Source organism: Mastigoproctus giganteus, chromosome 4, assembly GCF_048544385.1.
Source record: "Mastigoproctus giganteus isolate SK-2022 chromosome 4, ASM4854438v1, whole genome shotgun sequence".
In the NCBI taxonomy this organism is placed as follows: Eukaryota; Metazoa; Arthropoda; class Arachnida; order Uropygi; family Thelyphonidae; genus Mastigoproctus; species Mastigoproctus giganteus.
Genome location: NC_143578.1, coordinates 163,852,686 through 163,879,432, shown reverse-complemented (window position 1 = coordinate 163,879,432; position 26,747 = coordinate 163,852,686). Strand labels below are relative to the sequence as shown.

General features: G+C 35.0%; 1 protein-coding gene across 1 annotated transcript in view; it reads left to right on the top strand.

Moving 5' to 3' along the window:
* The window catches only part of LOC150087161 (uncharacterized), a 249,257-nt gene that overhangs the window by 144,235 nt on the left and 78,275 nt on the right, over positions 1-26,747 (top strand). The window contains exons 13-19 of the mRNA XM_090372995.1: positions 1,466-1,822; positions 16,168-16,323; positions 20,799-21,027; positions 23,528-23,729; positions 23,855-24,008; positions 25,667-25,870; positions 26,118-26,352. Of these exons, the coding sequence (XP_090229121.1) occupies positions 1,466-1,822; positions 16,168-16,323; positions 20,799-21,027; positions 23,528-23,729; positions 23,855-24,008; positions 25,667-25,870; positions 26,118-26,352 (1,537 nt within the window). The remainder of the gene's footprint in view (positions 1-1,465; positions 1,823-16,167; positions 16,324-20,798; positions 21,028-23,527; positions 23,730-23,854; positions 24,009-25,666; positions 25,871-26,117; positions 26,353-26,747) is intronic.

The window sequence follows — 26,747 nt, the reverse complement described above, 5'->3', positions numbered from 1 at the left end:
TGTGAAGACTTCTCCAGACTTGTCAAAACAACTAATTATCTTTACACTGGAGGTGAGTGTTTGGTGTTTCAGTACGACCCAAAGACAAAGTGTTAGCGCATCCAGTGGACTTCAGAATCATCACCAAGGCCCAAAAAGTTTTGTTTAGAGAAGTTCAGGATCAAGACAATGCTGATCATGTTTTTTGACAAACAGGGTGTGATTCATAAGGAGTTTGTACCTGATGGGGAGAGAGTCAATGCTGTGTTCTACGCACAATGTCTTCAAAGACTATTGAAGTACATTTCCTGGGTGAGGCTGCAATTTTGAGAGAAAGGCAGCTGGTTCTTGATGGTGTGATGGTGCCCCCACCCATTCCACATTTGTTGAGGACCTTTCTGACAAAACATGGCATTTTATAGATCAACCATACATCCTACTTCCCCGATCTATCACCAGCAGACTTCCTCCTCTTTCTCGAGGTGAAAGCTGCTGTCAAAGGAAAGAGATTTCAGGTTCTTGAGGACTTGAGGAAAGAAAAACAAAACTGCCAAACTGAACATCATCCCTTTGGACACTTTCGCCGACTCTTTTCAGAAATGTTTAGAATGGTGTAAGAAGTGTATTCAGTCAGATGGTGAGTACTCTGAATAAAAATAAAACTATTTTTGTGTTCTTTTTATTGCACCAGTTTGGGAACTTTATTGTCGCACCTTGTATATATAATTTTTTCCATGTCATTTTAACCATGTTTCAAATAATGTAACCATTTATATATAAATTGCCTTGAAATATTCCAGTAAGTGCAGCCCATACCTACAATTACTTGGAAATTGTAGACACACTTTATTATAATAGATGGAAGTACAAAAATAACAGCCTTTAAAATTGGAAGAGGTCGTGCCTGTTAGCTATTGTTGTCTGGCTTTGGATTACAAAAGGTGAAATTTTTAAATTCAGATATGGAAGTGTGATGATAATATTGAATAAAGTGATACATAAATAGATGTAGAAGAAGTTATTATTGTATCAAAAGAGAAGTAATGGAATGGCAAGTTTTTTATGACTTTGTTTTTTGATTTTTTTACACTTGTGTTTTTTTTTTTTTTTTTTTTTTTTACAAATCGTTGATGATATTTTGAAATTCTGATTTGATTTCAATTTCACTATAATTTTGTGTAATTCTGGACACCTAAGCCAAAATAAGAAAAACTAGTATTTAAAAGCATTTATATAAAAAATATTTTGTGATACAATTACATTGCACATTACAGTTACAGACAGTTCTTCCTTGAACAGCCTTTGCAAACTGAGAGAAATTTACATTATTAATTTTAAAATATACCCGTCATGCAGCATAATCATAAGGTAACTGCAAACTAGAATAAGTTAAATTTGTGTAGTTTCATCATTAATATGATTTCCTTATTATTGATTGAAAATGATTATTTTTAAAACTGAGAACATATATTTATGTGTTGTTTAGGATATGGAGGTCACCGATGTGAACAGGAAATTGACGAGTGCCAGTCTAATCCGTGTCAACATGGAGGTAGTTGTCAAGATGGATTGGCTAGCTATACATGTGTGTGTGTTCCTGGATACTGTGGTCAAAACTGTGAGACAAACATTGATGATTGTGCCAGCAGCCCTTGTCTTAATAGTGGTTCATGTATTGATTTGGTTAATACATTTCAGTGTGTTTGTGAGGTCCCTTATACTGGCCAGACATGTGATATTGAACTTGACCCTTGTTCTCCAAATAAATGCAAGAATGGAGCCAAGTGTGCACCATCTTCTAATTATTTGGATTTTGCTTGTACCTGTGAATTGGGTTATACAGGTAAGTTTTAATATTGCTTTCTTATAGTGATATTAAAAAAAAGTATTATACACCTGTTCATTTTTACTTTTTGGTGATTTTATTCAAATTATTATTTAAAGCTAATGCTAATCCCTTACAATCTGAGGGGCGCCTCTGTAGCCAGGTGGGAAGGAGCAGCAGTGCGTAGCACACACTTCTTGATTAGACCGGGGTTCGAGTCCGTCACCACCAAATACGGAGGATGCGGAAAGGTCAGGGAATGACCACCGCATATTCCCAGAGCAATATGGCCTTAGTTGCTAATGCTCCTAAAAACCAAATAACAACAACAACTTACAATCTGAATTATTACATACGGTGTTGGAAACTTTATTTTAGGAAGGGCATAAGTCTTTTGGAAAGGGTGCAGAGAAGAACAAGATTAGTTGGAAGGGGCACAAAAGGATATGCTTACCAAGAAAGGCTAGGGTTCTGTAAGTTGCAATCTTTGGGAATTTGGTACCCGTGTGGTGACCTAATTGAAATGTATAAGGCTTTAAAAGGGTTGAGTAAAGTAAATGCTGATTGCATATTTACTGTTTTTCAGATGACACACAGAGAACCATCAATTGAAAAGGAATGGCTGTAGAATATGTGGGGGGGGGTTTGAAAAGTTTGTGGCCTAAGTATGAAAGGGTAGTGGTACAGTGTTAAAAATTTCTATACTTAATGTGTAATGCTTCAAATAATGACCTTCCAAGTTTCATGCAGTTTCATAATGTCATTTTTTAATTGCAGGTCCTGAAGTCAACAGAGTTGTGTGAATGAGAAAGATGGACAAAATGGTCACCATGCAGCCATTCAATATTTGGGAACAAAGGGGCTAATGCCAAAGTCAATTCATGAGGATGCCCTTTCCTATTTCACGAGTAAGTGGGGCAGAATTTAAATGAGAGAGGGAAAGCCTGGAAGATGATTCACACCATGGAAGACCTGCAACATCCATTACTCCAGAAGTTGATGACAGTTCCCCTGATCTGGTAGTGAGTGATTGATGAGTGACAGTTTGGTACTTTTCCAGTATTTTGGGCATCTCACCTGAATGTATGTACCACATAAAATAGAGGTTTATTCCTTGAAAAAGGCTTTAGCATGATGGGTCCCAAAATTGTTGTCAGCAGATCAAAAATGCACAAGTGTTGTCAAGTCCAGTAAACAATAGCATAATTTTCAAGCAGATCCAGCAAATTTCTTTGCAAGGTTTGTGATCATGAATTAGACATAGGTCCATCGTTTTCAGCTAGAGACAAAGGAGCAGTCCAAACAGTGAAAACAGCTCTTCTCCTCCTCCTCCAAAGAAAGCCAAGTTGATTCCTTCTGCTGGTAAGGCCACAGTGAATAGCATTGCTTTTTTCAGATGCTGTTGAACTTTTGTGAGTGGATTACATTCAGAAAGGTCAGACAGTCACCGGGGAATGTAATCGTGAGGAATTTGCATGTAAACATCAAAGACAAATGCCAAGAAAACTCAGCAAAGGAGTCTTGTTACACCAGGGCAACTTGTGTACTCATAAGTCTGTCTTTGCCATGGCATAAGTGTGGTTTAAAAATCTTGAACCATCTCCCATGTTCAGCAAATCTTGCACCATTTGATTTTCACTTATATCCTAATTTGTAAAAATACATGACTGGCATCCATTTTCCCACTGACAGTGACATTATAGCTGCAGTGGATGCATTCCTGGAGGCCCAGGAAAGAGAGAGAATTTTCTTCGCAGCTGGAATTAATGCATTGCAGCACTGATGGGAAAAGTGTATTGACTCCAAAGGGGACTATGTTAAAAAGTAACATGTTACTATGCTCCTCAAATAAACCTGTCATACCGAGGCCTTTGTCGGTGGGAAAATGAGAGCAAAGTGGAGGAGAAATTGTTGAAGTTAAACATAAGGAAGGCACCTGGGGTGGATGGGATCTATCCAGTTATATTAAAGGAGGCAGCAAAGGAAGTAAGCAAACACTTAGCCATAATTATGAGAGCTTCCTTGGACTCAGGGGAGGTCCCCATGGACTGGAGGTGTGCAGTTGTATCACTAATTCACAAAGGGTGTTAAAAAGGTAACACAAGTATCTATAGACCTGTTAGTTTAACTTGTGTTCCAGGGAAAATAATGGAGTCACTAGTTAAAGAAGCATTGCAGGATCCTGCTTTGTTTGTTTTGTTATTTGGTTTTTAGGAGCATTAGCAACTTTTCAGGATCATCTAGACAACACTGCAGTAATACTTAAGACACAGCATGAGTTCATTAAAGGGAGGTCTTGTTTGACCAATTTGATTGGATACTATGGTGTGGTTACAAAGGAACTGGATGCAAAAAATAATTTTGATATCATATACTTGGATTTCAGGAAATCTTTCGATACTGTTGCACGTGGAAGACTACTGTACAAATTGGAGCAGAATGGTATTAAGGGTAAGTTGTTACAATGGATAGAAGGGTGGTTGAGTGGGAGAAGACAGAGGGTGGTAATCAATGGATGCTGCTCTTCATGGACTAATGTTATTAGTGGAGTTCCACAGGGTTTGGTGTTGGGCCCACAATGGATAGAAGGGTGGTTGAGTGGGAGAAGACAGAGGGTGGTAATCAATGGATGCTGCTCTTCATGGACTAATGTTATTAGTGGAGTTCCACAGGGTTTGGTGTTGGGCCCACTGTTGTCTTGTATATTTATCAATGATATTGATGAAGGTATATTAGGCTTAGTGTCGAAGTTTGCAGATGATACAAAGGTTGGCAGGCTTGTTAATGACAGTAATGGCAGTGTGCTACTGCAACAGGATCTAGAAAATTTTGGGCAGATGGGCTGAGAAGTGGCAACTGAAGTTTATCATTGACAAATGCAAAGTACTGCCTATGGGTAGCAATAACCCAAGAGAAACGTACCAACTGTGTGGTACTACACCTAGGGAATTGGAAAGTGAAAAAGACCTGGGGGTAATTGTGCAGCCAAATATGAAGTTTTCTGAGCAATGCAGACAGGCTGCAAGAGCAGGTCATGTGGTTTTGTCAACGATATACAGTAATATTGCTAGCAGGGAAAAGGAGGTGATTGTCCCTTTGTATAAGGAAATGGTCAGGCCACGCCTTGATTACTGCATACAGGTTTAGAGGCCTCATTTTAGGAAGGATGTAGATTTGCTTGAGTGTGTACAGAGAAGGGCAACAAGATTGGTGAGGGGAATAAATGGATCCTCTTACCAAGAGAAGCTTAAGTTCTGAAAATTGCAGCGGCTGGAGACTAGGCACCTGCGAGGTGATCTGAATGAGGTGTATAAGACCTTGAATGGGTTGAGCACGCTGAATTCTGATGGGATTCTTCTCCTTGCTCAGATTATGAACCTGAGGGGGCATAAATTAAAATTGAGGAAAAACAGTTGTAGAATAGATGTGTTGAAATTTGCCTTTAGCCAGTGGGTGGTTAATTGCTGGAACATGCTTCCATCTGTTGTGGAAGTTGATAGCTTAAATAAATTCAAGGAGGAACTGGACAAACATTTAGAGAGAATGATTATGTGAATTTTTTTTATTTTGGCTGATGCTACAAAAGCTCATTAGCTTGCTTTCTTGCATTCAAGAAAGCAAGCTAATGCTTTCACATGCCTCTATTACTATTAATACTAAATGATTATTCTTCAGATTGGGTTAATGTAAGAAGTGGAGTTCTCCGAGAATCAGTATTCTGACCACTGTTGTTTTTGATTTTATTAAATGATGTTGATGAAAGGATAGAGGGTGTGATGTCTAAATATGCAGATGATGTAAAGATTGATGGAGTAGTTAATGATCATTGCCAAGTAGAGCTTCTTCAGAGTGACCTAGGTAGACTTCAGTGGTGGTCAGAAAAGTGGCAGCTATGCTTTAATCCAGCAAAGTGCAAGGTCTTACATCTGGCAAACAGAACCCCAAAATAACTTATGCACTTGGTGGAGTTGAACTAAAGTCAATATTAGAAGAAAGGAATTTGGGAGTTACAATACAGTAGGACATGAAGTTCACCGAGCATTGTAGACAGGTTGCAAGGAAGATCCATGGTGTCCTATCAATGATTTATTGAAAATTTGCTAGTAGAGATAAGGATGTCATGATCCCACTATACAAGGCTATTGTTAGACTGCAATTGGAATACCGTGTTCAAGTGTGGAGACTGCACCTAAAAAAAAAAACCAAAAAAAACCAGTTTTTTTGAAAGGGCCCAAAGACAGGTAACTCGCCTGGTGAGATCAGCAAAAGGGCGTCCATATGAGGAAAGACTGTGAATATGTGGGTTGCAGAGCTTGAAAATTAGGCACCTTAGTGGAGACTTGATTGAGGTGTTTAAGGCTCTGAGAGGCAATAGTAAAATGAATGAGGATGAAATTTTCACGTTTATAGATGATTCTAGAACTAGGGGCCACGAAAATGCAAGTTACAGGGGGAGCTGTTTAGACTGAATTCCAGTTAGTTTTATTTTAGCCAGTGAGTTATAAATTTCTGGAATGAGTTACCTACATGGCTTGAAGTGGTGAAACCCATGTTTAGTCTCTAGAGCCATGGTGGCGAACCTGTGGCACGTGGGTCAGATACTGACCCACGAAGGCTTTGTAAGTAACCCACGCGCACGCGTTTATTTTAATATTGGCCTACTTTTTTTTTAATTATAACAGAGAGAAAAGATAATCGAAAATATTAAACAATTATAAAATATAAATATGTAATGTCAGATTTATAAAAAAAATAAATAAAAATAAAATATATAAATAAAAAATAACAAAAATCCAAGTGGAATGTGGACGTCGCGCATCGGCAAACAGTGTTCTATTGTATTAAACTACGTGTGTGGATGACTCATTACATTGTGACATAAACTTGGCGCGATTTGTCTTTGCATTGAAGAACGGAGATGAATCGGACTAGTACAAAGTTACCAGCTCGCACTCTCGCAGTATTCAACTAAGAGGCAGACTTGACGTACTTGTCTAGAAGTGTTAATAATAAACTGATTATAACTTAATTTTTCTATTGTCAAATTTTCTCATCTACATAACCGATGTAAGTATATTAAGTGGGCCTACGTTTATAAAAGTTCATCTAAAATTATTGCATCCTACATATATAATATATATGTAGGTTATAAAAAAATATATATTATATATATTTTTTGCAGGCGTAGCCCTGAACTATGTCAGTGGTTAAAAAAATGAAAACTAACGGTACAAGCTCCAGACCATATCAAACAGAATGGTTTGATAAATATGGTGTGATTGAAAAGAATAAATCAACTCTGTGTGTTATTTATAACGAAAAAGTCACCTCTCGTACATTCAATGTAAAAAGAAATTTTGAAAAGTGGCATTCAAATCTCGGCTTCTCAACAGACGAAGAAAGGAGAGAATATTTTTTACAAAAGAAAAAACAGAATGATTCACAAACAATAGTTTTAAAAACTTTTTTGACTCCGAAAAATAAAATTACAGCTGCTAGTTTTCAAGTAGCCCATTGCATTGCTCGCCATGGGAAACCTCTTTCAGAAGGAGAGTTTGTAAAACAAGCATTTAGTGCTACTCTGTTTTCAGATTTTAAAGAAAAAGACTTGATTATAAAGCGCATAAATGAGTTACCAATAAGTCGCAATACTATTAAAGATCGAGTAATAGAATTAGAAAGAGATATTTCTTCTCAAATACATAACGACTTAAAGTCTGTAGAAATGTATTCGATTGCTTTAGATGAGAGTACCGATGTAAATGGTTATGCAGAACTAGCAGTTTTTGCTCGATATAATGAAAGAAGAGTTAATAAAACTAATAACATTGAAAGGACGGTGTACCGGTCTTGATAATGCATTTAAAAAAATAGAAATTGACCTACAAAAAAATTGTTTCTGTAACAACAGACGGTGCCCCCAATATGGTGGGAAAAAACATTGGTTTTATTTAGCAGCTTAAGCAAAGTATTAGACATTCTCTGATAGAATTTCATTGTATAATACACCAGCAAGTTCTATGTGCTAAGGTTTAAAAACATTTTCTAATGCAATTCCAGTTGTAATTAAAGTTATAAACTTTATAAATGCAAGAGGTCTTAATAAGCGAGAATTTGCACAATTATCAGAGGAAATTGAGTGCCAATATTCTGGGATTTTCACATACAACAATGTTCAATGGCTCAGTTGCGGCCAAGTTCTTAATCGGTTTGTCATTTTATTAGACGAAATAAAGCTCTTTTTCAATGAAAAAAAAAAAAAAAACAATAGTTATGATGAATTTTCAAATATAGATTGGCTAAATGATTTAATGTTCTTATGTGATATCACTCAGCATTTCAATGAACTGAATAAAAACCTTCAGGGACATGGACAAATTGCATTAATGATGTTTGAAAATATCAAAATATTTATGAAAAACTTGACATCTTTACTAAAGATTTGGAAATGAGCACCATGAAATATTTTCCTCAATTACAAAAACATTTTCAAAACACTAAAGATTTTGAAAATATTCTTGACATTCAAGAAAATGCAATTAAAAAATATTTAACCATTTTGCAAGAAATAAAACAAGCTTTCCATGAGAGATATAATCAATTTAAAAGTTTGGAAAATACATTTCGCTTTATTTTATGCCCACATAAAGCAGAGTATGATACAATGCAGCTAAACGATTTTATGTGGCTAGGTATCACTAACTTAGAAATGGAATTAATTGAATTCCAAAGCAGCATAGTGTGGAAAAATAAATTTGAAAACTTGATTTTCAAAGTAGAAGGAAAAATTTCAGAAAGTAATGCAGATAGGCCTAATGAAGATCCCACACTAAAAGTTGAAAATATTATATTAAACGCATGGTATTCTTTACCGAACAATTTTACATGTATGAGGAAACTGGCTAACGCTCTTCTCACAATGTTCGGGTCCACATATTCATGTGAAAAATTGTTTTCCTCAATGAATTTTGTTAAATCTCCCAACAGGAATAAACTTGGAAATGAATTGACTGCAAAATGTATTAAAGTAATGAACACGAAGTATGTACCTAATATTAAGAAACTGTCTGAAAGTAAGCAACAACAAATTTCGCATTAAATATACTTTTATCAACTTTATTACACATGCTGTATCTGTAATTATGTTAATTGTTAATGAAGAATATTTCAAAATAAAAGTGTTTTCTTTTATTCCTTGCTCATTCAAATACTTTGTGCAGAGGCAATACTGGTCATGATGTCACCTGGTGCGGTACAAGGTATCAAATCAAGCTTCGATATTTACTTTTTTTTTAGCTCTTCACTTGCAAAAGTTAAAGTTATAAATCAAAAAGGAAACTAAAACCTTTTTTGGATTATTTCAAAAGTAAGAACCAAAAATATTGAATTGTCAACTTTATCTCTTAACAAAATGTTTGATGTTTCCAAATAATTGGCACCCTTTTTACCCCCCTTCCTAATTGAGGCCACTAACTTATGACTCACGGGCTAGTATTTAAAAAAGAAATAAAAATAATTGACCCACTCTTCAAAAAGGTTCGCCATCACTGTACTATAGGTTTTGATACCTTTCGTGTTTGGGGTTTTCATAAAAAAAAAACATAAATGATAGAGGCTGACAGTTTGGGGAAAAAGGTCAGCTAGAAAGTTACCTGCAGAAGGAGGGAAATGTATAGGTTGTCTATTTCCTTTTTGGATATTATTTATTAATTGTTTATTTTATTTATTATTATTTTCCTTTTTTTTTTGGCTGCTGCAGCATAAGCCTTTTGCTTCCTTGCACTATGACCATTACTAATACTAATACTAAACAATTCAATCAGGTCTCCATGCAGATGCCTAGTGTTCAGATGCTGCAATTTATTGAACTCAATTCTTGCTTGGTAAGATCTCATTTTTTGTCCCCAACTAATCTTGATGCTCTTTCCTGCACCTTTTCCAACGGATCTGCACATCTGTGCCCTTCCTGAGAGAGAGATGGCATTTTCTGAAATTTAAATTTCAGTCATTGTCAAGAAATGCTTCATTTAAACTTCAATGTGACATAAGTTCATTTTGATGTGCATGTTTTTGATTACCCGATTATGAATTTTTTTAAAGCATTTTTTTTGGCATTTCAATACCCCTCCAGAATATTTGAACAGTTTTAAAGAAAATTAGGCTTATTTTGTGTCATATCTTAATCATAGCCATGATCCTTTTGACCAGTTTGTGGTAGTAGGTAGCTCCTATTTTACCTGACTCCTTTTTTTATCATAGCCAACAGCTGGTTTTATTGGCCATGTACTGATCTGGATGAATGATTTTGTAGGATTCAGGTCATCTTGACTTTATCATTTGTGCTAGTCAGGCCAATTTTGCAGTGTAATTTTTTCAAACCAGGTGTCTGAGAAAACTAGTAATCATGCCTGTTGTGGTGCATAGCATCATCATCATGGTCATTTGCATGATCCATACGGCGCCTCCGTAGCCAGGTGGGAAGGAGCAGCAGTGCGTAGCACACGCTTCTTGATTAGACCGGGGTTTGAGCCCGTCACCACCAAATACGGCGGATGCGGAAAGGTCACCACATATTCCTGGAGGCCTTAGTTGCTAATGCTCATGAAAACCAAATAACAACAACAACGGCATGATCCATTTCCCTAGAATTTACACAATATGATAGCACAGAATTGTTCAGAATGTTAATCTAGAATATGTTGGTGTGTTTAGCACTTAGACTGATGGTCCAAGTTCGGATTACAAGAATTAACTTTTATAACATCTCTAAATTTCATTGCTCAGATATAGCTCACTCTCTGGTAAGTAATATTCTCTAGACCAACCTTTCTCAATCTTTTTACTCTGGAGGAACCCTTTAGGTGTTATTCAGGTCTCAGGAACCCCTGCATAAAAATTATTATATCCACAGCTCACAGTACATTAGCATTATCAGTAAGTTGTAGATATAATAATCAAATAATAATTGTCAATGCTCTGAGTAGAGAATGATATTTTTCTGTGTACCTGTTTATTTTGGCCAACTTATTAGCCTACTCTTTTTGTGTGGTTCCCTCTTCCCACAAAGGATATCACTCCTAAAGGTAGGTTTGGTAGGTTTAATTTAAATAAAGGTTGTAAGTTGATTTTAATTAATGTTATTTACAACATGAAAATTTATTGACAAGGTTGAATAGTAAAGCTACTAAAAATATAAGCCAAAGCAATATGAATAAAAATATAGCCTAAGACAATTTTATACAAGACTGAAAAAATATTTACTTACTGAGTGACATGATCAGGTTCAAATACAGGCCTCGCAGTTACAAAATTATTATACACTTGTTGGTTTCTTCATTTCTTTTATAGGCCTATATATGCATAAAAAGTGTTATTTTTAAAATAAAAAATAAAGAATGAAATTTACTTCTTTAATGTGAAACCTGTGCTTATTTTTTGCAAGTCAATTCTGATTGGAACTTGAGATAAGCACACATGGATTTGATCTTCAACTGAAATGAGACAATTTCTGTCCATGCTCTTTATGTTTGTTAAACAAGAAAAAAGCTTGCTCACACGTGTAAGAAGTTGAAAACTTCAGCAAAATGTTCATTGCTTTCCTATAAATTGCAGGATACTCTTCCTTATTTACTGATCCTGTATTTACTTCCTGTATTTACTGATCTGCCTCTAGACAAGTTCTGGATTTCAAAGAAATCCAGAACTTGTCTAGAGGCAGATCAGTAAATCTCATCTTAAGTGTACAATCAGATTGCAGCTCACAAAGTTCTTCCTCTTCTCTCAAAGTTAAGTTCTCAGGCTAAGCAGAAGATTCAGCGAAAGGGTCCCTCACCCAGCCATACTCTTGTGTTGAAAGAGAGGGAAAATACTGTTCAGTTTTGTTCTGCAGTTCTTCCAGGTGATTTTCAATAAGACTTGAGACTTCCTCACTCTCAAGTCCAAGCAGCAGTGGAAACATTTCAAGATTTCCTTTTGCAGCATGAATTTTCCAAAGATTCAGTTGCCTTTTGAATCCAAGAATCTTGTCACTTGAAGTCAAAACATTTTCTCCAGGGTCTTGCAGAGACTTGTTCAATTGGTTCATGTGATGAAAAATATCTGCTAAATAGAGGCTAGGTTCTGCAGCCAATCTTCATCTTCAAAGCACTTAGCAAAATCTGGCCTACTATTTTCTTGAAAGTACGCTTGCAATTCACCTTTCAGCTCAAACACCTTATTGAGAACTCTTCCTCTGCTAAGCAATATGAATATATTGCAATATGAATATATATTTATGTGCCCTTTGTCCAGGTTTTCACACAGATTTTAAACATTCTCGAGGGAACTGGTCTTTGTTTAATAAAGTTAACCATTTTTGTAGCATCATCCAGAACTTTTATCATTTCATCTCCAAGAGTTTTTGACACCAACACCTCTCTGTGAAGAAAGCAGTGTGTTGTGACAATGTCAGGATTTTCTTTTTTTAGAATAGGTGAAACCTCTCATGGAGCCAACCATTGATGAGGCACCATCAGTACAGATGCTAACACAGTTTCTCCAAGGAAACTCTGGAAACAAATACCTTTTGTTTCCAGATATGAAGACTATAAACATTAAATATATCTTGGCCTTTGCTTGTTTTGGGCAGCTCTTTGCAGCAGAAAAAGTTTTCTTGAATTTCACCATCATTTACAAATCTTACAAATGCTACAGGATGATATTTATTGGTGAAATCTGTTGACTCATCAACCTGGATAGAGGAAGCTGTTGTTTTTCAGTTTATTACATAAAACCTCTTCAGAATCATGTGATATATCATCATCATGCCACCAAGGGGAATGCCAGAGGTGTATTCAACTCTAGCAGTAAGCTACAGAATCTTGAAATAACTGGGAGTAAAGTGGAGGAGAAACTGTTGAAGATAAACACAAGAAAGGCACCCGGGGTGGATGGGATCTATCCAGTTATATTAAAGGAGGCAGCAAAGGAAGTAAGCAAACCCTTAGCCATAGTTATGAGAGCTTCCTTGGACTCAGGGGAGGTACCCATGGACTGGAAGTGTGCAAATGTGACCCCAATTCACAAAGGAGGATCAAAGGCTGAAACAAGTAATTATAGACCTGTGAGCTTAACTTCTGTTCCAGGAAAATTAATGGAGGCACTGGTTAAAGAAGCACAGCAGGATCATTTAGACAAGACTTCAGTTATAGCTCAGACACAGCATGGTTTTGTTAAGGGGAAGTCTTGCCTGACCAACTTGATTGGATACTATGATGCAGTCACAAAAGAGCTGGATGCAGGGAATAACTTTGATATTATATACTTGGATCTTAGAAAGGCTTTTGATACTGTTGCACATGGAAGACTGCTACACAAATTGGAGCAGTGTGACATTGGAGGCAAATTGCTGCTATGGATAAAGGGGTGGTTGAGGGGGAGAAGACAGAGAGTGGTAATCAATGGACACTGCTCATCGTGGACTGATGTTATTAGTGGAGTCCCTCAGGGCTCAGTGTTGGGTCCATTGTTGTTTTCTGTATTTATAAATGATATTGATGATGGTATATCAAGCTTAATGTCCAAGTTTGCAGATGATACAAAGGTTGGCAGGGTTGTCAAGGACACTACTGACACTATGCTGCTGCAACAGGATCTGGAAAGGTTGAGCAGATGGGCTGAGAGGTGGCAAATGAAGTTTAACATTGACAAATGTAAAGTACTACACATGGGAAACAGCAACCCCAGAGCAATGTATCAACTCTGTGGTACTACACTGACAGTGGTAGAGAATGAACGGGACTTGGGGGTGGTTGTGCAGGCAGATATGAAGTTCTCTGAGCAGTGCAGACGGGCTGCAAGAGTAGCTCATGGAGTATTGTCAATGATATACAGGAATTTTTCCAGCAGGGATAAGGAGGTGATTGTTCCATTGTATAAGGCCATGGTCAAGCCACACCTAGAGTACTGTATACAGGTCTGGAGGCCTCATTTCAAGAAGGATGTAGAGCTGCTGGAACGAGTACAGAGAAGGGCAACAAGATTAGTGAGTGGAACAAAGGGGTGCTCTTACGAAGAAAGGCTTAAGTTTTGCAAATTACAGTGTCTGGAGACTAGGCACCAGTGAGGTGATCTGATAGAGGTGTATAAAGCCTTGAATGGTTTAAGCATGCTCAATGCTGATGGGATTCTTCCTCTAGCTCAGAAAAATCACCTGAGAGGGCATAAATTCAAATTGAGGAAAGACAGATGTAGGATAGACGTGCGGAAATTTGCCTTTAGCCAGCGGGTGGTTGGTTGGTGGAACAGACTTCCATCCCTTGTGGTGGAGGTTGATAGTCTAAATAAGTTTAAGGCTCAGCTGGACAGGTATTTTGAACGAACAGAGGGGTGAAGTGGAAGTGGGTTTTTTTTTTTTTTTTTTTTTTTGGCTGATGCTGCATAAGCTTGCTTTCTTGCATCAAATGCCTCTACTAATGCTAATGCTAATATGTTGACTTATCATACTGTTTGAGAGTGGAGCCCTTTCAGTTTCTTGTACTGCATCTTGTCCTAGCATTTTACTCACTATAATTTTACATACATTATTAGGTCCTCACCAACTGTGTGACTTTTCCTTTTCTGGACAATAAGTTCTGCTACTAAATAACTTGCTTCCCAAGCTAGTCACTGAATGTGACTTTTTCAACAAAAGCTTTATTCTGTGTGTTTTGAAATTCCAATAGCCATTTAAAATAATCAGCACCTTACTTGTCAATTGGCTATGAGTTGTAGTTGTGTCTTTTCAATTTTTCTGGAGCCATTGTTGCATTTGTAAGTTGTTTGCCACAGATGACACACAATGGAATAGGACAACTTTGATTACCAGCCAGTGTAAAACCCATTGATAATTAGCTTTCATTGTAAAGACGGACTTTGTGTCCCTTGTTGCACTAGTGCAGTGAAATGACTCAGAAGATTGTAATTCTTCATCACTAACCTTAATCAGAATTGTCTGTAGGCCTGCCGACCGGGCTAGCCGAGTGGGTAAAGTACCTGCCCGGCAACCCAAAGGTCGCGGGTTCGATTCCCGCCTCGGGCTTGGATCAAAGTACTGCAAAAACCTTGGGAGGTGCAATATGGCCACAGAAGCCGATGCGCCAACAACTACCAAATCAAAAAATCTGTAGGCCTAGGTCTAGAATCCTCCTCTTCCATCTCACCTTGTCTTCAAAAATAGCCACATTGGACTGTCAGACATGTTTGTAAAACACAAACGTTAATAAAATATAAAACAATCCACGTTTTGAAATGTTTGAAATACAACAACAGCAGTTGGGGAGGTAATTCGAGAGGGAGAGGCTGACATCCTCAGCCTACCATTCTTCCCTCTGTGCAATTCAGCACTCACTAATCACGCATCAAAAACTGAGAATGGACTCAACCAAATGAACACGGACCTACTGTGTACTGCCACACAGGGCTGAAAGTCCTCTAACGAAATTGCTAATGGGGCTGCCCGGACACTGTCCATCACTGCGAGCACAAGTATAGCATGCCTCGCAAACTTAAAAAAAAAAACGATGTTTATTTGTTTTTCAATCATGATCACTTGCAGATCCCCTAGTGGCATCTTGCGGAACCCCGGTTGAGAAACCCTGCTCTAGACATTCTATAAATCCACACTTTACAGTGTATACTGGGATTTGTCACTTTATATTTGTCTTTTCATCATTCCAGATAGTGAAAACGTGAACAGTGAAAAGTTCACATTACTTTAAGTGATATTTCACATATTTTGCCATTATGTTGGACAGTGAGCTACACAAGTCCAAAATAATGGCAAAATGGCTGTACTATTGGCTAACTCCTTGGGGATGTGGACACATGCCATTCTCAGGTAAATTTTTTAGAAACTTTGTTTTTATTCAGTTGACTGTCTGAATGATATTACACTCTTCAGAAGTTGCTGAACCTACCCTCCACCCATAAGCGTTTGATGAATTATTTCTTTTCGCCCTCATTTTTCATGTTTTCAGTTGGCTATAGTTGACTTTTGTAGGTTCAGATTGTAGTAGCATGTAAGAACAGACTAACATGGTATGTGACAGTAAACTTCTTTGAAATTCCATAAGTTTTTCCTGTAACCCATATGTTGCCTAGTATGATTTGTTATAGTTGTTAATAAGCTTTGGGGATGGGGAAGATATCTGAAAACTTTGTGCAAACAGAATGTACAGCTTCAGCTGTTACTGATATCATGTTACTTCTTAGGAACTGAAATAGCTGTCCTACTTTGCATATGGCTGGCCATATCACTATTATTGTGTTGACGAGGTGTCTATAAATTTGAGAGTTGAGTTTACATTATATATGTTAAAATATTTACAATATCTAAAAATCTTTAGGACGTCTTTGTGATGAAGATATTGATGAATGTGCCATATCATCACCTTGCCGCAACAGCGCAACTTGTGTAAACACCAATGGATCATATACATGTATATGTGCCAAAGGATATGAAGGAAGAGATTGTTTAATCAATACTGATGACTGTGCTTCATGTAAGTATAAGTATTTGATATTTTTAAGCATTTGAAGTGTTTAAATTGAAACCTGGTACTCCTATAGACAAAGTTTTTCACTCTACCAATAAATTGTTACATTCTTTAACATATTATTGCCAGTGTGTAGACAAATATTTTTATATTTTATAATAATGAGATATGTTATTCATATGTATTGTAGTGCTGAACACAAAATTTTGTTTTTTTGATTTATTAACTAATTTAATATGCTTTAACAAAATGTGAATTTTTATGAGCGAATAAAATGTTCTGAGATCTGATTTCCATTAATGCCTCCACCCCGCCTTCCCTTGTAACTGTCCAGCAGTAATCAGCAAGCATGTTCTCTTGCCTTCATAGTATTTTTTACGCAAGAAATGTCCTTATGAAATCATGACGACATATAGATATTTTAAAAATTTAAAACAGAATTTTGAGCAATGTGACACTGTTACTTCCTTATTTAAGAACACACAAACAAATGACGATGGAATGATTGCATCTTATAAAATTGCAGAAATCATTGCAAAAACTGGTAGTGCTCATACAGTTGCTGAGACTGTTATATGACCCACGTTAGAAACTAATTTTAACAGTGATGCATCAAAATCCTTTCAGTATTTTAAAAGCATTGCCATTGAGCAACGATTCAATTCGAAGATGAATCGATGCAATATCAGTTAACATCTAATAATTGACAAACAAAAAAAAGGAGAAAATTTTCTATTCAGATTGATGAATCCACAGTTACTGACAATAAGGCTCTTCTAATGCCATACATTCGCTATTTCGATGATGATTGTAAATTGCAAGAAGAGATGTTTGTAAAACATCTCTTCTTGCAAGAAGAAAGAAGAGATGTTTGTAAAATTTATAGAAACTGTACTGGAGCATCCATTTATTTTTGTTGCTGTGAAAACATGGTTTGATGAATAACAAGTATCACTGGAAAATTTGGTATCCTGTGCCACTGATGGAGCTACCTCCATGGTTGGAAGACAAAGGTTTTATAGCTCACCTGAAAGAAGTATGTCCTGAACTTCTTGCAGTGCACTGACATTATCTGGTTGCAAAAAATAGCCCAGTTCTTTATCAGTCTCTCAGTATAGTTATTAAAACAATCAATAAATAAAATAAAGTCATATAGCAAATATGATCGCCTTTTCAGAAAATTTTGTGCTGATAATGAAGAACAGTACTTGAGGCTTCTTTTACCTACTGAAGTCAGATGATTTCCTAAAGGAAACTGTCTAACAAGATTTAAAAACCTTTCTGATATAATAATTAGTTTTTTAGAAAGCGAACGTGATACAGATTTAGCAAAGATCAGCAAACACAAAAACAACATATACTATATGGTTTGGAATTTTCAAAAACTTAATGAAGTATCACTTCAACTTCAAGGGAAATTAATTATGGTGATAGACTGCAAACACATATTAAAAGCTTTCAATGAAAAACTGGAAATATTTGAAAGCAGTTTAATGAGAAAACAATTTCATGGCATGTAAGAGTTAGCTGAAATCAATGATTCTCACTGAGTGAGAATGATCTTAAGAATTATTCAGATCATTTGTGTTCTTTAAAAGGTGAAATTAAAAATAGATTTTCTGATTTATTTTCTTTTGAAGTGAAGCCATGGATATTAGATCCAATTGGATAGAAAGCCGGGTGTGCGAAGAAATTCAAGAAGGACTCATTGAATTAAAATGTAATATAAGTTCAAAAAAGGTGGAATGGCTGAGTTGTAGGGATCAAAAACAACTAAACTTCTTTATCCAGCAATGCAGTCTGAAATGGCCAAAGTACTTTGTTTTCCAACATTTTATATGGTTGAAAATAGTTTTAGTTCAGTAAATAAAATATTAACCAAGGAAGGAAACAGAACTGATATAAGTTCAAGAGGAGACATCAGAATTAAACTTACTAACATCATACCGAACATTGAACTTTTAGCTAAGAATAATCAGGCTCAGGGGACCCATTGAATAAAAAGAGTAAGTATAAAGTATTTTCTTGTTTAAAATTTCATGAGGAGGCAACTAGGAAAAAAAATTGTCTAAAAACACCCTTTGAGGATGATAATTAAAAAAAAAAAGGTTGAGAAACACTGGTATAGGGCCAGGAAATAAAGCAAGGTAAAGGAAGAGAAAAGGGATAAATAAATTTCATTGCTATCTTTGCCTTTTTTATTTATCACTTTTCTCCTCCTCCTTTACCTTGTTTTATTTCCTTGCCCTATACCATATGCTTACTTCTGTTTTCTTATTCTTTACATATCTAATTTTTACTTACAAATTTAATGCCAGTTCACCTATTTACCTTTCTTTCAGTTTTGACCTTGTCTGCACACACATACACCAGTTATCTTAATTTAATTATTACTATTTTATTACTTATTTAATTGCATTTAATTTTACGAACACTGCATTGGGACTACCCTCCTTATTTTTATGGAAGATTTTACTGTTTTACCCCCCCCCCCCCTTTAAATTAACAATTTTTTTTTCACTCTATTTAGAGTTTCCTTTAATTTTTCTTCCATAATCATACGTAGGAATAGAAGGGGGGAACTGAGTTCTGATCTACTCCATTGCTATAAACAAAACTTTGACTCACTATTTCTGAAGAGGATGAAGTCTGCAACAGTATCTTTATCAAAGCAATCACGATCAGTTGATGTCTACAGACAATCCAAATAGATTTAATTTATAATAGTGTGGACTTTTAAAAATCTCTTTTTTTCTGAAAATTCTTCTATTTTTACACTGAAATCTTTTTTTGTAAAGAAGCAATGGTTTTTCACCTGTTTTGGCTGATAATGAAGAATTTTCATTATCAGCCAAAGTTGCTTACTATACATGCAAGCATGTCCTACACTGGAGCTGTAGAACATAAATCCTATTTTATTTGGCAAAAAAATCGGATTACAGGACAATTTTTAGTCGAAGTTACTTGATCTTCAGCTTTTTGAAAATCAGAGGTTGATAGCTATGATGTTAGTAAAAGATAATATAACATTTGAGAATATTTAATATCTCAATCATATCTTTTTAATGAACTTTAAAATTATACATAGTGTATGATTGACTATAATATGGCAACACGTGAATATTTTTCATTCATTTTTACAAAAAGTATCAAGGATACATACAGTTCACATTGAAAAAATATGAAATTTCAGGTTCATAGCTGCAATAATGATGAATGATGAAAATATCATGGAAAAGAAAACTGAGAAATAAAGATGTACTGAAAATAGCAAACACTAAATGCACAATTCTAAACACACTGAAGCAATGGAAAATAGCATGCATGGGCTACCTGATTAGAAAATGCTAATGGAAGGAAAAATAGAAGGCAAAAGAGGAAGAGGATGACCCAGACAATCATGGATAATGAACATAAAGGATTGGAGTGGACTCAGATACAAAGAACTTGCAAGAGTGGCTGAGCAAAGGGGAGTATGGAGATCTTTGGCAGTCAACATCCTAGAAGAAGATGGTGCATGATGGATACACAAGCTGCAATAGTTACTTTAAAATTTATTTTTTTAAAATCATGCCCTTTAATTTTTTAATAAAATTAACCTGTCACTTCTTCACATGAATACCTTGTGTTCTGTAATGCAAAGAAATGAATGCCCTGTTAGTTACATAAACAAATGAATTAAAAACAGCTACTCTAAGTTAATAAATAAGATCTTTATTTATTTAAGTTGCTTACTATACATGTGAGCATGTTCTGCAGTTCTACTGTCCTACAGTGGAGTTGTAGAACATAAACACTATCTGATATTTTGTTACTGATATATGAAGTGCTGTTGCTTGATACATGTTTTCAATTATTTACCTGTAAAATGACATTGAACAATCCAGGAGGGTCAATTAATAACAATAGTGAAATTAGTGGAACAAAAAAGAAAAACTAACTGCTCACAGTTATGAATGAAGTTGAAATTCTACAGATTGGCAATGTGCATGTGCATTGATATTTTGATTGTTTATTACATGTTTGACAAAATGAGATATGTATACCCTTAGTGGGTACTTAAAAGGTAAAGGGGGATTACACAAAACAAACTAGGGAAAAAAAAAATATTTTAAAATAATTTGATTGTATATTTTTACAAGTTCACCTTTTAATGAGATAAATCAGGAAGGATATAAAAGGGTTTTGTTTGATTTTGAAGGGAAAACTGCAAGATTGTAATTTGCAAAGTCTCATACAGTTAAATTATTTGCAGATGTTAGGATTTATTGAGGCTAGTCATATTCATTGGGATCACTTGTGAAAGGGATGATTATCTATATGGAATATTATTAGGAAGCATTTAACTGCTGTATTTATTTTGAAAATTCACCTAAGTATGATTTATTCAGCAATTTAGTAATTTATGATTTATCTAGCAATTTAGTAATCTATGATGTATTCAGCAGTTTAGTCATTTATTTTTTTACTTCCACTTTCAGTTCCATGTCAGAATGGTGGAACTTGTCTTGATGGAATTGGAGAATATACTTGCCTTTGTGTTGATGGATTTGGTGGCAAACATTGTGAAAATGACATTAATGAATGTGCCAGCAATCCATGTCAGAATGGTGCCACTTGCAATGATTATGTAAACAGTTATACTTGCACTTGCACATTGGGATTTAGTGGGACAAATTGTCAAACCAATGATGAGGATTGCACTTCGAGGTAAAAATTTTGATTTGTTTTATGAAGATAAGCATATCTTGTTATAATTGTTAAATATTAAGATTTTATTTACTAAATGTTTATTGATTTGTCATTTATATTTTTAAATGAGCAGTTGATACACATTTTTTTTATTGTTGCATTTTGTTATGATATAGTCTTGCTTTAATGGACTATGTGGGAATTAAAACCTGTCTATTAAATCCATTAAAATTTTGTTGTGTCATATAGTGACAGCCTTTTAAAGCTTATTTTGAATCTGAAGAGCTCTTGAGTACCCTCGGAGGCTCATATAATACCTACCATATGGATGTCTGACAATTTCAACAGGCTGACAAAACCTGATGGTGAGGAAAATCTTTCCCACCTGATATTGAAAATATTTTAATTGCTGGTAAATACTATCAGACCGAGGCAGTTATATCATTAGAGCCTGTACAGATAAGCCTGGTTCAGTGGATGCTGTTGGTTATTTCTGAAGTATTTTAAATTGAGGTCTCCTTAAAGTATGTTTAATGTTTTATGTAAACATATAATAATGGTTAAACATTTGTAATCTTTTCAGCTCAACTTTTATTTTAGTGTTATTTTTTCATGATATGCTCTAAATGAAGTTCATAGTTACAAGTATCAAGACATTATTTTTTGAAATTAAAGCCCTGAGACATGCACCTGACTAGGTTTTTAACAGGGAACTTATATATTCCATTAGATATTTAATCATGACATGTGTTTCTATTAGGTATAATGACTGTTGAGTCATTGGGTTCATTGATTCTTGCTGCTGCCATGCCTTGATCCTATCATCAGTATTGAACAACTGGAACTGGGATTTGTTTGACCAGGAGATCTTTTTTTCCAATCCTCAAATGTCAAGCATCAACTAAAAACAAGTAAGTGCAGCATGTAGAACATTGTTCTGCATGCTGTACTTTTTGTTGATGACTGTGTAACACGTTTTTAGTTGATGACTGTGTAACATGGCAAGTTTCTCGCTGCCATACCCCATCCTTGAATATCTGGCACATAGTTGATGACTGTGTAACATGGCAAGTTTCTCGCTGCCATACCCCATCCTTGAATATCTGGCACATCGTACATTGTAGTATATTTTATTTGCATGCTAATGTTTTTCTGAATTGCATTTGACTAATAATGGCCTGACTCGCAAACTGTTTTTTATTATTTTTTTGTTTTGTTCATTTGGTCTCTCACATCATCAAGTTGTCTTTGGAACAGATATTGAAAAGATCATATTTCTTTATAATGAAATTTCTGTATAACAAATTTTTTCAAGGGAACGATTGATTTCGTTATAGAGGTCCGACTATATTTACTTTTAGCTTCAATTTTGTTTTTCATTTTTCTTCCAAATATCACAAACTGTTTAACTCCCAGTTAGACTTAAGTATACTTCTAATATTCTCATCTCTGAAAACTTCATGGGTAAATGTAAATGTAAAATATTTATTCAGTTTGTTAGCACCCTGAACAGAATCATCAAGAATCGTGTATATCCAGTGGACCAATGTGGGTTAAGCCTTTCCTGCTAGTGTAATCTGCCTATTCCCTTTCTCCTTGTTATCTGCCTATCAGCTCCCTCCCCCAATAATTTGTAATCATCCCATCTATTTTTTTCTCTGCCAGTAGTCTCATCAGTTTATCTGATATCCATTTAGTTCTAACCTGTGAACAGTATTCCTTAGCTGGATTGAAAAGCTTCCTTGACTTCTATAGCTACTTCCCATTTAGCTTTTTCTGTTGTTAACAACATCGATTGGTCCCATTGAAAAGAATTTAAAAATGATCTAAGATTTGTCTACCCTTGACAGTAATTTTTTTAAATAAATTCCACATCAGTATACTATGATCATTGCCACCTGGTGGCTCGTTTTTTGGAGATTCTTGATGTACGAAAATTCACTGCTGATAATTAATAGTGCTTTCTCATGTTGCATGCTAGTATAGAAAACAGTCATCCTATAAATCCATTTCTGAATATATTGGATGACTGTTTGAGTTTTTGCTATTATGTGTGACCAAATTAAAAGTTCCAGCCAATATTTGGGCAGTTAAAATCCTTCATGCTGTGACTTTCTGATTTACATTCACATTTACCCATAAAGAAGTTTTTGCTTGACTGCATAAGTTTCTGCTTGGGTTACTTGGAAAAATTTATATACATTGTTTCTCATTACTTACAAAATATTTTTGGATGAAATGTCTGATTTTTTTTTTTTTAAAACAGATTCATACAATTTGGATACAAAAATCATTTGTGTAGTAAAGGTAAAATGGTTAGAAGTAAGTTTTTCTGTTGCACAAGATTAGATAGGAATAGATTCATTTATATGCTTCCTTATGAACAGTATGCTTTACAGGATCATCCTTGTGGTGTGGTGTGGTGTGGTATAGATAGAGTAGTTAAGTTTGATTTGTGTTGTCATACAAGAAGATAAGGTTTAATTAATTTTTGCCTTTTTTTTTTTTTTTATTATAGCTCCTGTATGAATAGTGGCAATTGTATAGATGGCATCAATAATTATACATGCCACTGCACACCAGGGTATACTGGGTCTAACTGTCAGTATCATATTAATGAATGTGATTCTCAACCATGCTTAAATGGGGCTACTTGTATTGATCATGTTGGCTACTACACATGCTACTGTCCTTTTGGTTTCACTGGCCCTCGCTGTGAGGTAGGATTTCAAGTTGTCTGTGTTAATTTTGCTAAAATATTTTAACAAAACTTTATAAAAGTGTTCCCCCATGTCAAATTTTTATAATTTTCATGCATATTTTTGCTTCCTCCCCTCTTTTTCAGACTTTTGTTGACTGGTGCAGCACAAGTCCATGCATGAATGGTGCTACATGCAAACAGATGAACAATACATACAGATGCACTTGTCAGCCAGGATGGACAGGAATGTTGTGTGATGTCTCAATGGTATCATGTAATGATGCTGCTTCACAAAAAGGTGAATGCCCTCTTAGTACATATACATACCTATCTACGTACCAACTTTTACTGGACTTGACACATTAAATGGGATTTAACTAAACTTTTATATTCAATGTAATTATTTGTATTCTAGTTTTTAAGCAGAAATTACAGTTTACTGGTGCTAAAGCAATTTAGAACTTAAAATGTTACAAAACCAAAAAAAAAAAAAAAATCTTAATCTTACAAAACAATTTCCCAGTTATAGATGTAGATGTAATTAGGTGTGAGATGTTAAAATCTCAAGGGAAAATAGTCCACATCGAAGGAGGGGGGGGGTTGTTTTCCAAAGGACAAGTTCCAGAAAATTGTACCCAAGGCATTTATTGTACCAATATATATAAAAGATGAATAAAGCTAGATCTGCAAATTACAGATAATTTTAGTATCATATTTCTTAAGAAAGAGGTTTAAAGTATTGTTGAATGCAATGAAAATATTGAAAGTAATGTTGGGAAGGATTAATCAGGTTTTAGGCCAAGCAGTGGATGCCAATATCAAATATTTGCACTAAAACAAATTACTGAAAAGAAAAGATATGGGAATAACAAGGATCTGCAGGAGTGGACAAAATAATGGAAACACCCGATTTGAAAGTAGTAGTTATTGTAATGGCTGTGTGATGTATTAGTGAATATGCAGTGATGATTTTGTTCGTTTTAGGTAATACTGTGAAGGAAAGATGATAAAAGCAGCTGATGTTTAATTTGAGGTGAACATGGAGTGATTATTATTTTTTTTGTTTCTTGTTTCTTTCAGGTACTGTGTAGTGCTGTGAAGGAAAGATGATAAAAGCAGATGTTTATTTAGAGGCAATATTAAAAACTATATGAAGAAAATAACCAACAATTTCTTCAAACCTGGATTAATTTTTGGGAACAGGGAGTGGTAAGAAACCTGCAAGTATAGTAGTACACTTGCAAAACTATAAAAAAATTTAACATGAATTTTGTCTAAATCTCTGAAATCAAAATTTTGTAGAGACCACTTGAGTTTATTATTCTGAAGTGTTTTGGGTTTAATTTTACAATAAATATCTTCACATATTCAGGTTACTTGCGAAACTAAAATGTGATGATCCATTATGTACTAATTGAGGAAGAAATGTGAGAGAGGAAAAAGAAAAAAGGAGTTCTCAGTGTGTTCAAAGAATTTTGATTCTTTTAGCATCCTTGCTCACATCATGTTTTGGTTGTCGTAGTATCATTTTTAGTGATATTTCCACTTATAAGACCAAATTATTGTGCATTATTTTAGGTTAGCATGGCAACTGTAATCAGAAAAAATAGGAGAAAATATGAGAAATTAATAAGAACAAAATAAAACAACTATTCCTGGAATGGGAGGGGGGGGAAGGATATTGGATGAATTACTTGCCTATCATAGTTTTTAGCATATGATCATTTGTGGGCAAATTTTTGCTCAATAAAAAGACTGATGGTTGCATGGGTAAAGTCACAACATGAACTAATATCCATATAGAATTTTTTATATAGATGCTTTCTGATTCCACTTAAGTCCAAAATTTCATTATCACTACGAGTATTCTTGCAGTAAAATTTTAATTTCCCTCCATGAATGCATTTGCATGCTGGTTGCTTTCAACTGTAATGGTTTTTTTCCTCCCTCATATAGGTATAGATTTGAGTAATCTCTGTAAGAATGGTGGAACATGTGAAAATATTGGAAATAGTCACCATTGTATTTGCCCTGAAGGTTATGAAGGCAGTTATTGTCAGCATGAAGTTAATGAGTGTGCATCACAACCGTGCCAGAATGGAGCTGTTTGTAATGATCTCATTGGACAGTATTCTTGTGACTGTCAGCCAGGATTTCAAGGTATTCTATTATTACAATATTTTTCCTGCAAGTTGTTTTTTATTTCTTTGTGTACTAAATAAATGAAATACAAGTGAATTGAATATTTAGATATTGAAGTGAATATCTTATTATAATTAAGTAAATTAAATTAGACATTAAGTTAAAATGATAACTGTTTATTAAATATTGTAATTTTAATTAACCAAAAAATTAATTAAATGATGAATTGTTACTAATGTTCTTTTCTATTTGATTTAATTTACAGGCTTAAATTGTGAGTTTAATATTAATGATTGTGATCCAAATCCTTGCCGGAATGGTGGAACTTGTCATGACCTAGTGAACAAGTTTGTGTGCTCATGTCCTCATGGAACATTGGGTATATTGTGTGAAATAAATGTAAATGAATGTTTTGAAGGGGCTTGCCACCATGGAGGTACCTGTATTGATAGGGTTGGAGGCTACGAATGTCAGTGTCAACCTGGATATGTTGGACCCAGGTATGTTTTACTTTTAAAGTAATTATTAAAGCTGTTTACTTTCTCTTAAAGTCATGAAAGTTGATATTCATTTTTAACAAAATGTTTTGTTCCCCTTTGTTCTTGAAGAAAGGATAGAAAAGTGCTGCTGATGGTCTTTGTTAATTGAAGAATGCCAACATTTAAATAAATAAAGAATGGAAAAGGATTGGAGAGAAAAAGAAATTAGATATTATGGACCAGGGACACTGCTTAGGCAAATGAACCCTATGACCATAATGTATAAATAGTGATATATTGAAAGTATGGAGGAGAAAGCTGTTACTATTGAATTTCAGGTACACAGGAGAAGTTAAAAAGTCTGTATGCTTCTTAATGAAAAGCACAACTTCCTCCCTGTCTTATCTAGTGTGTCC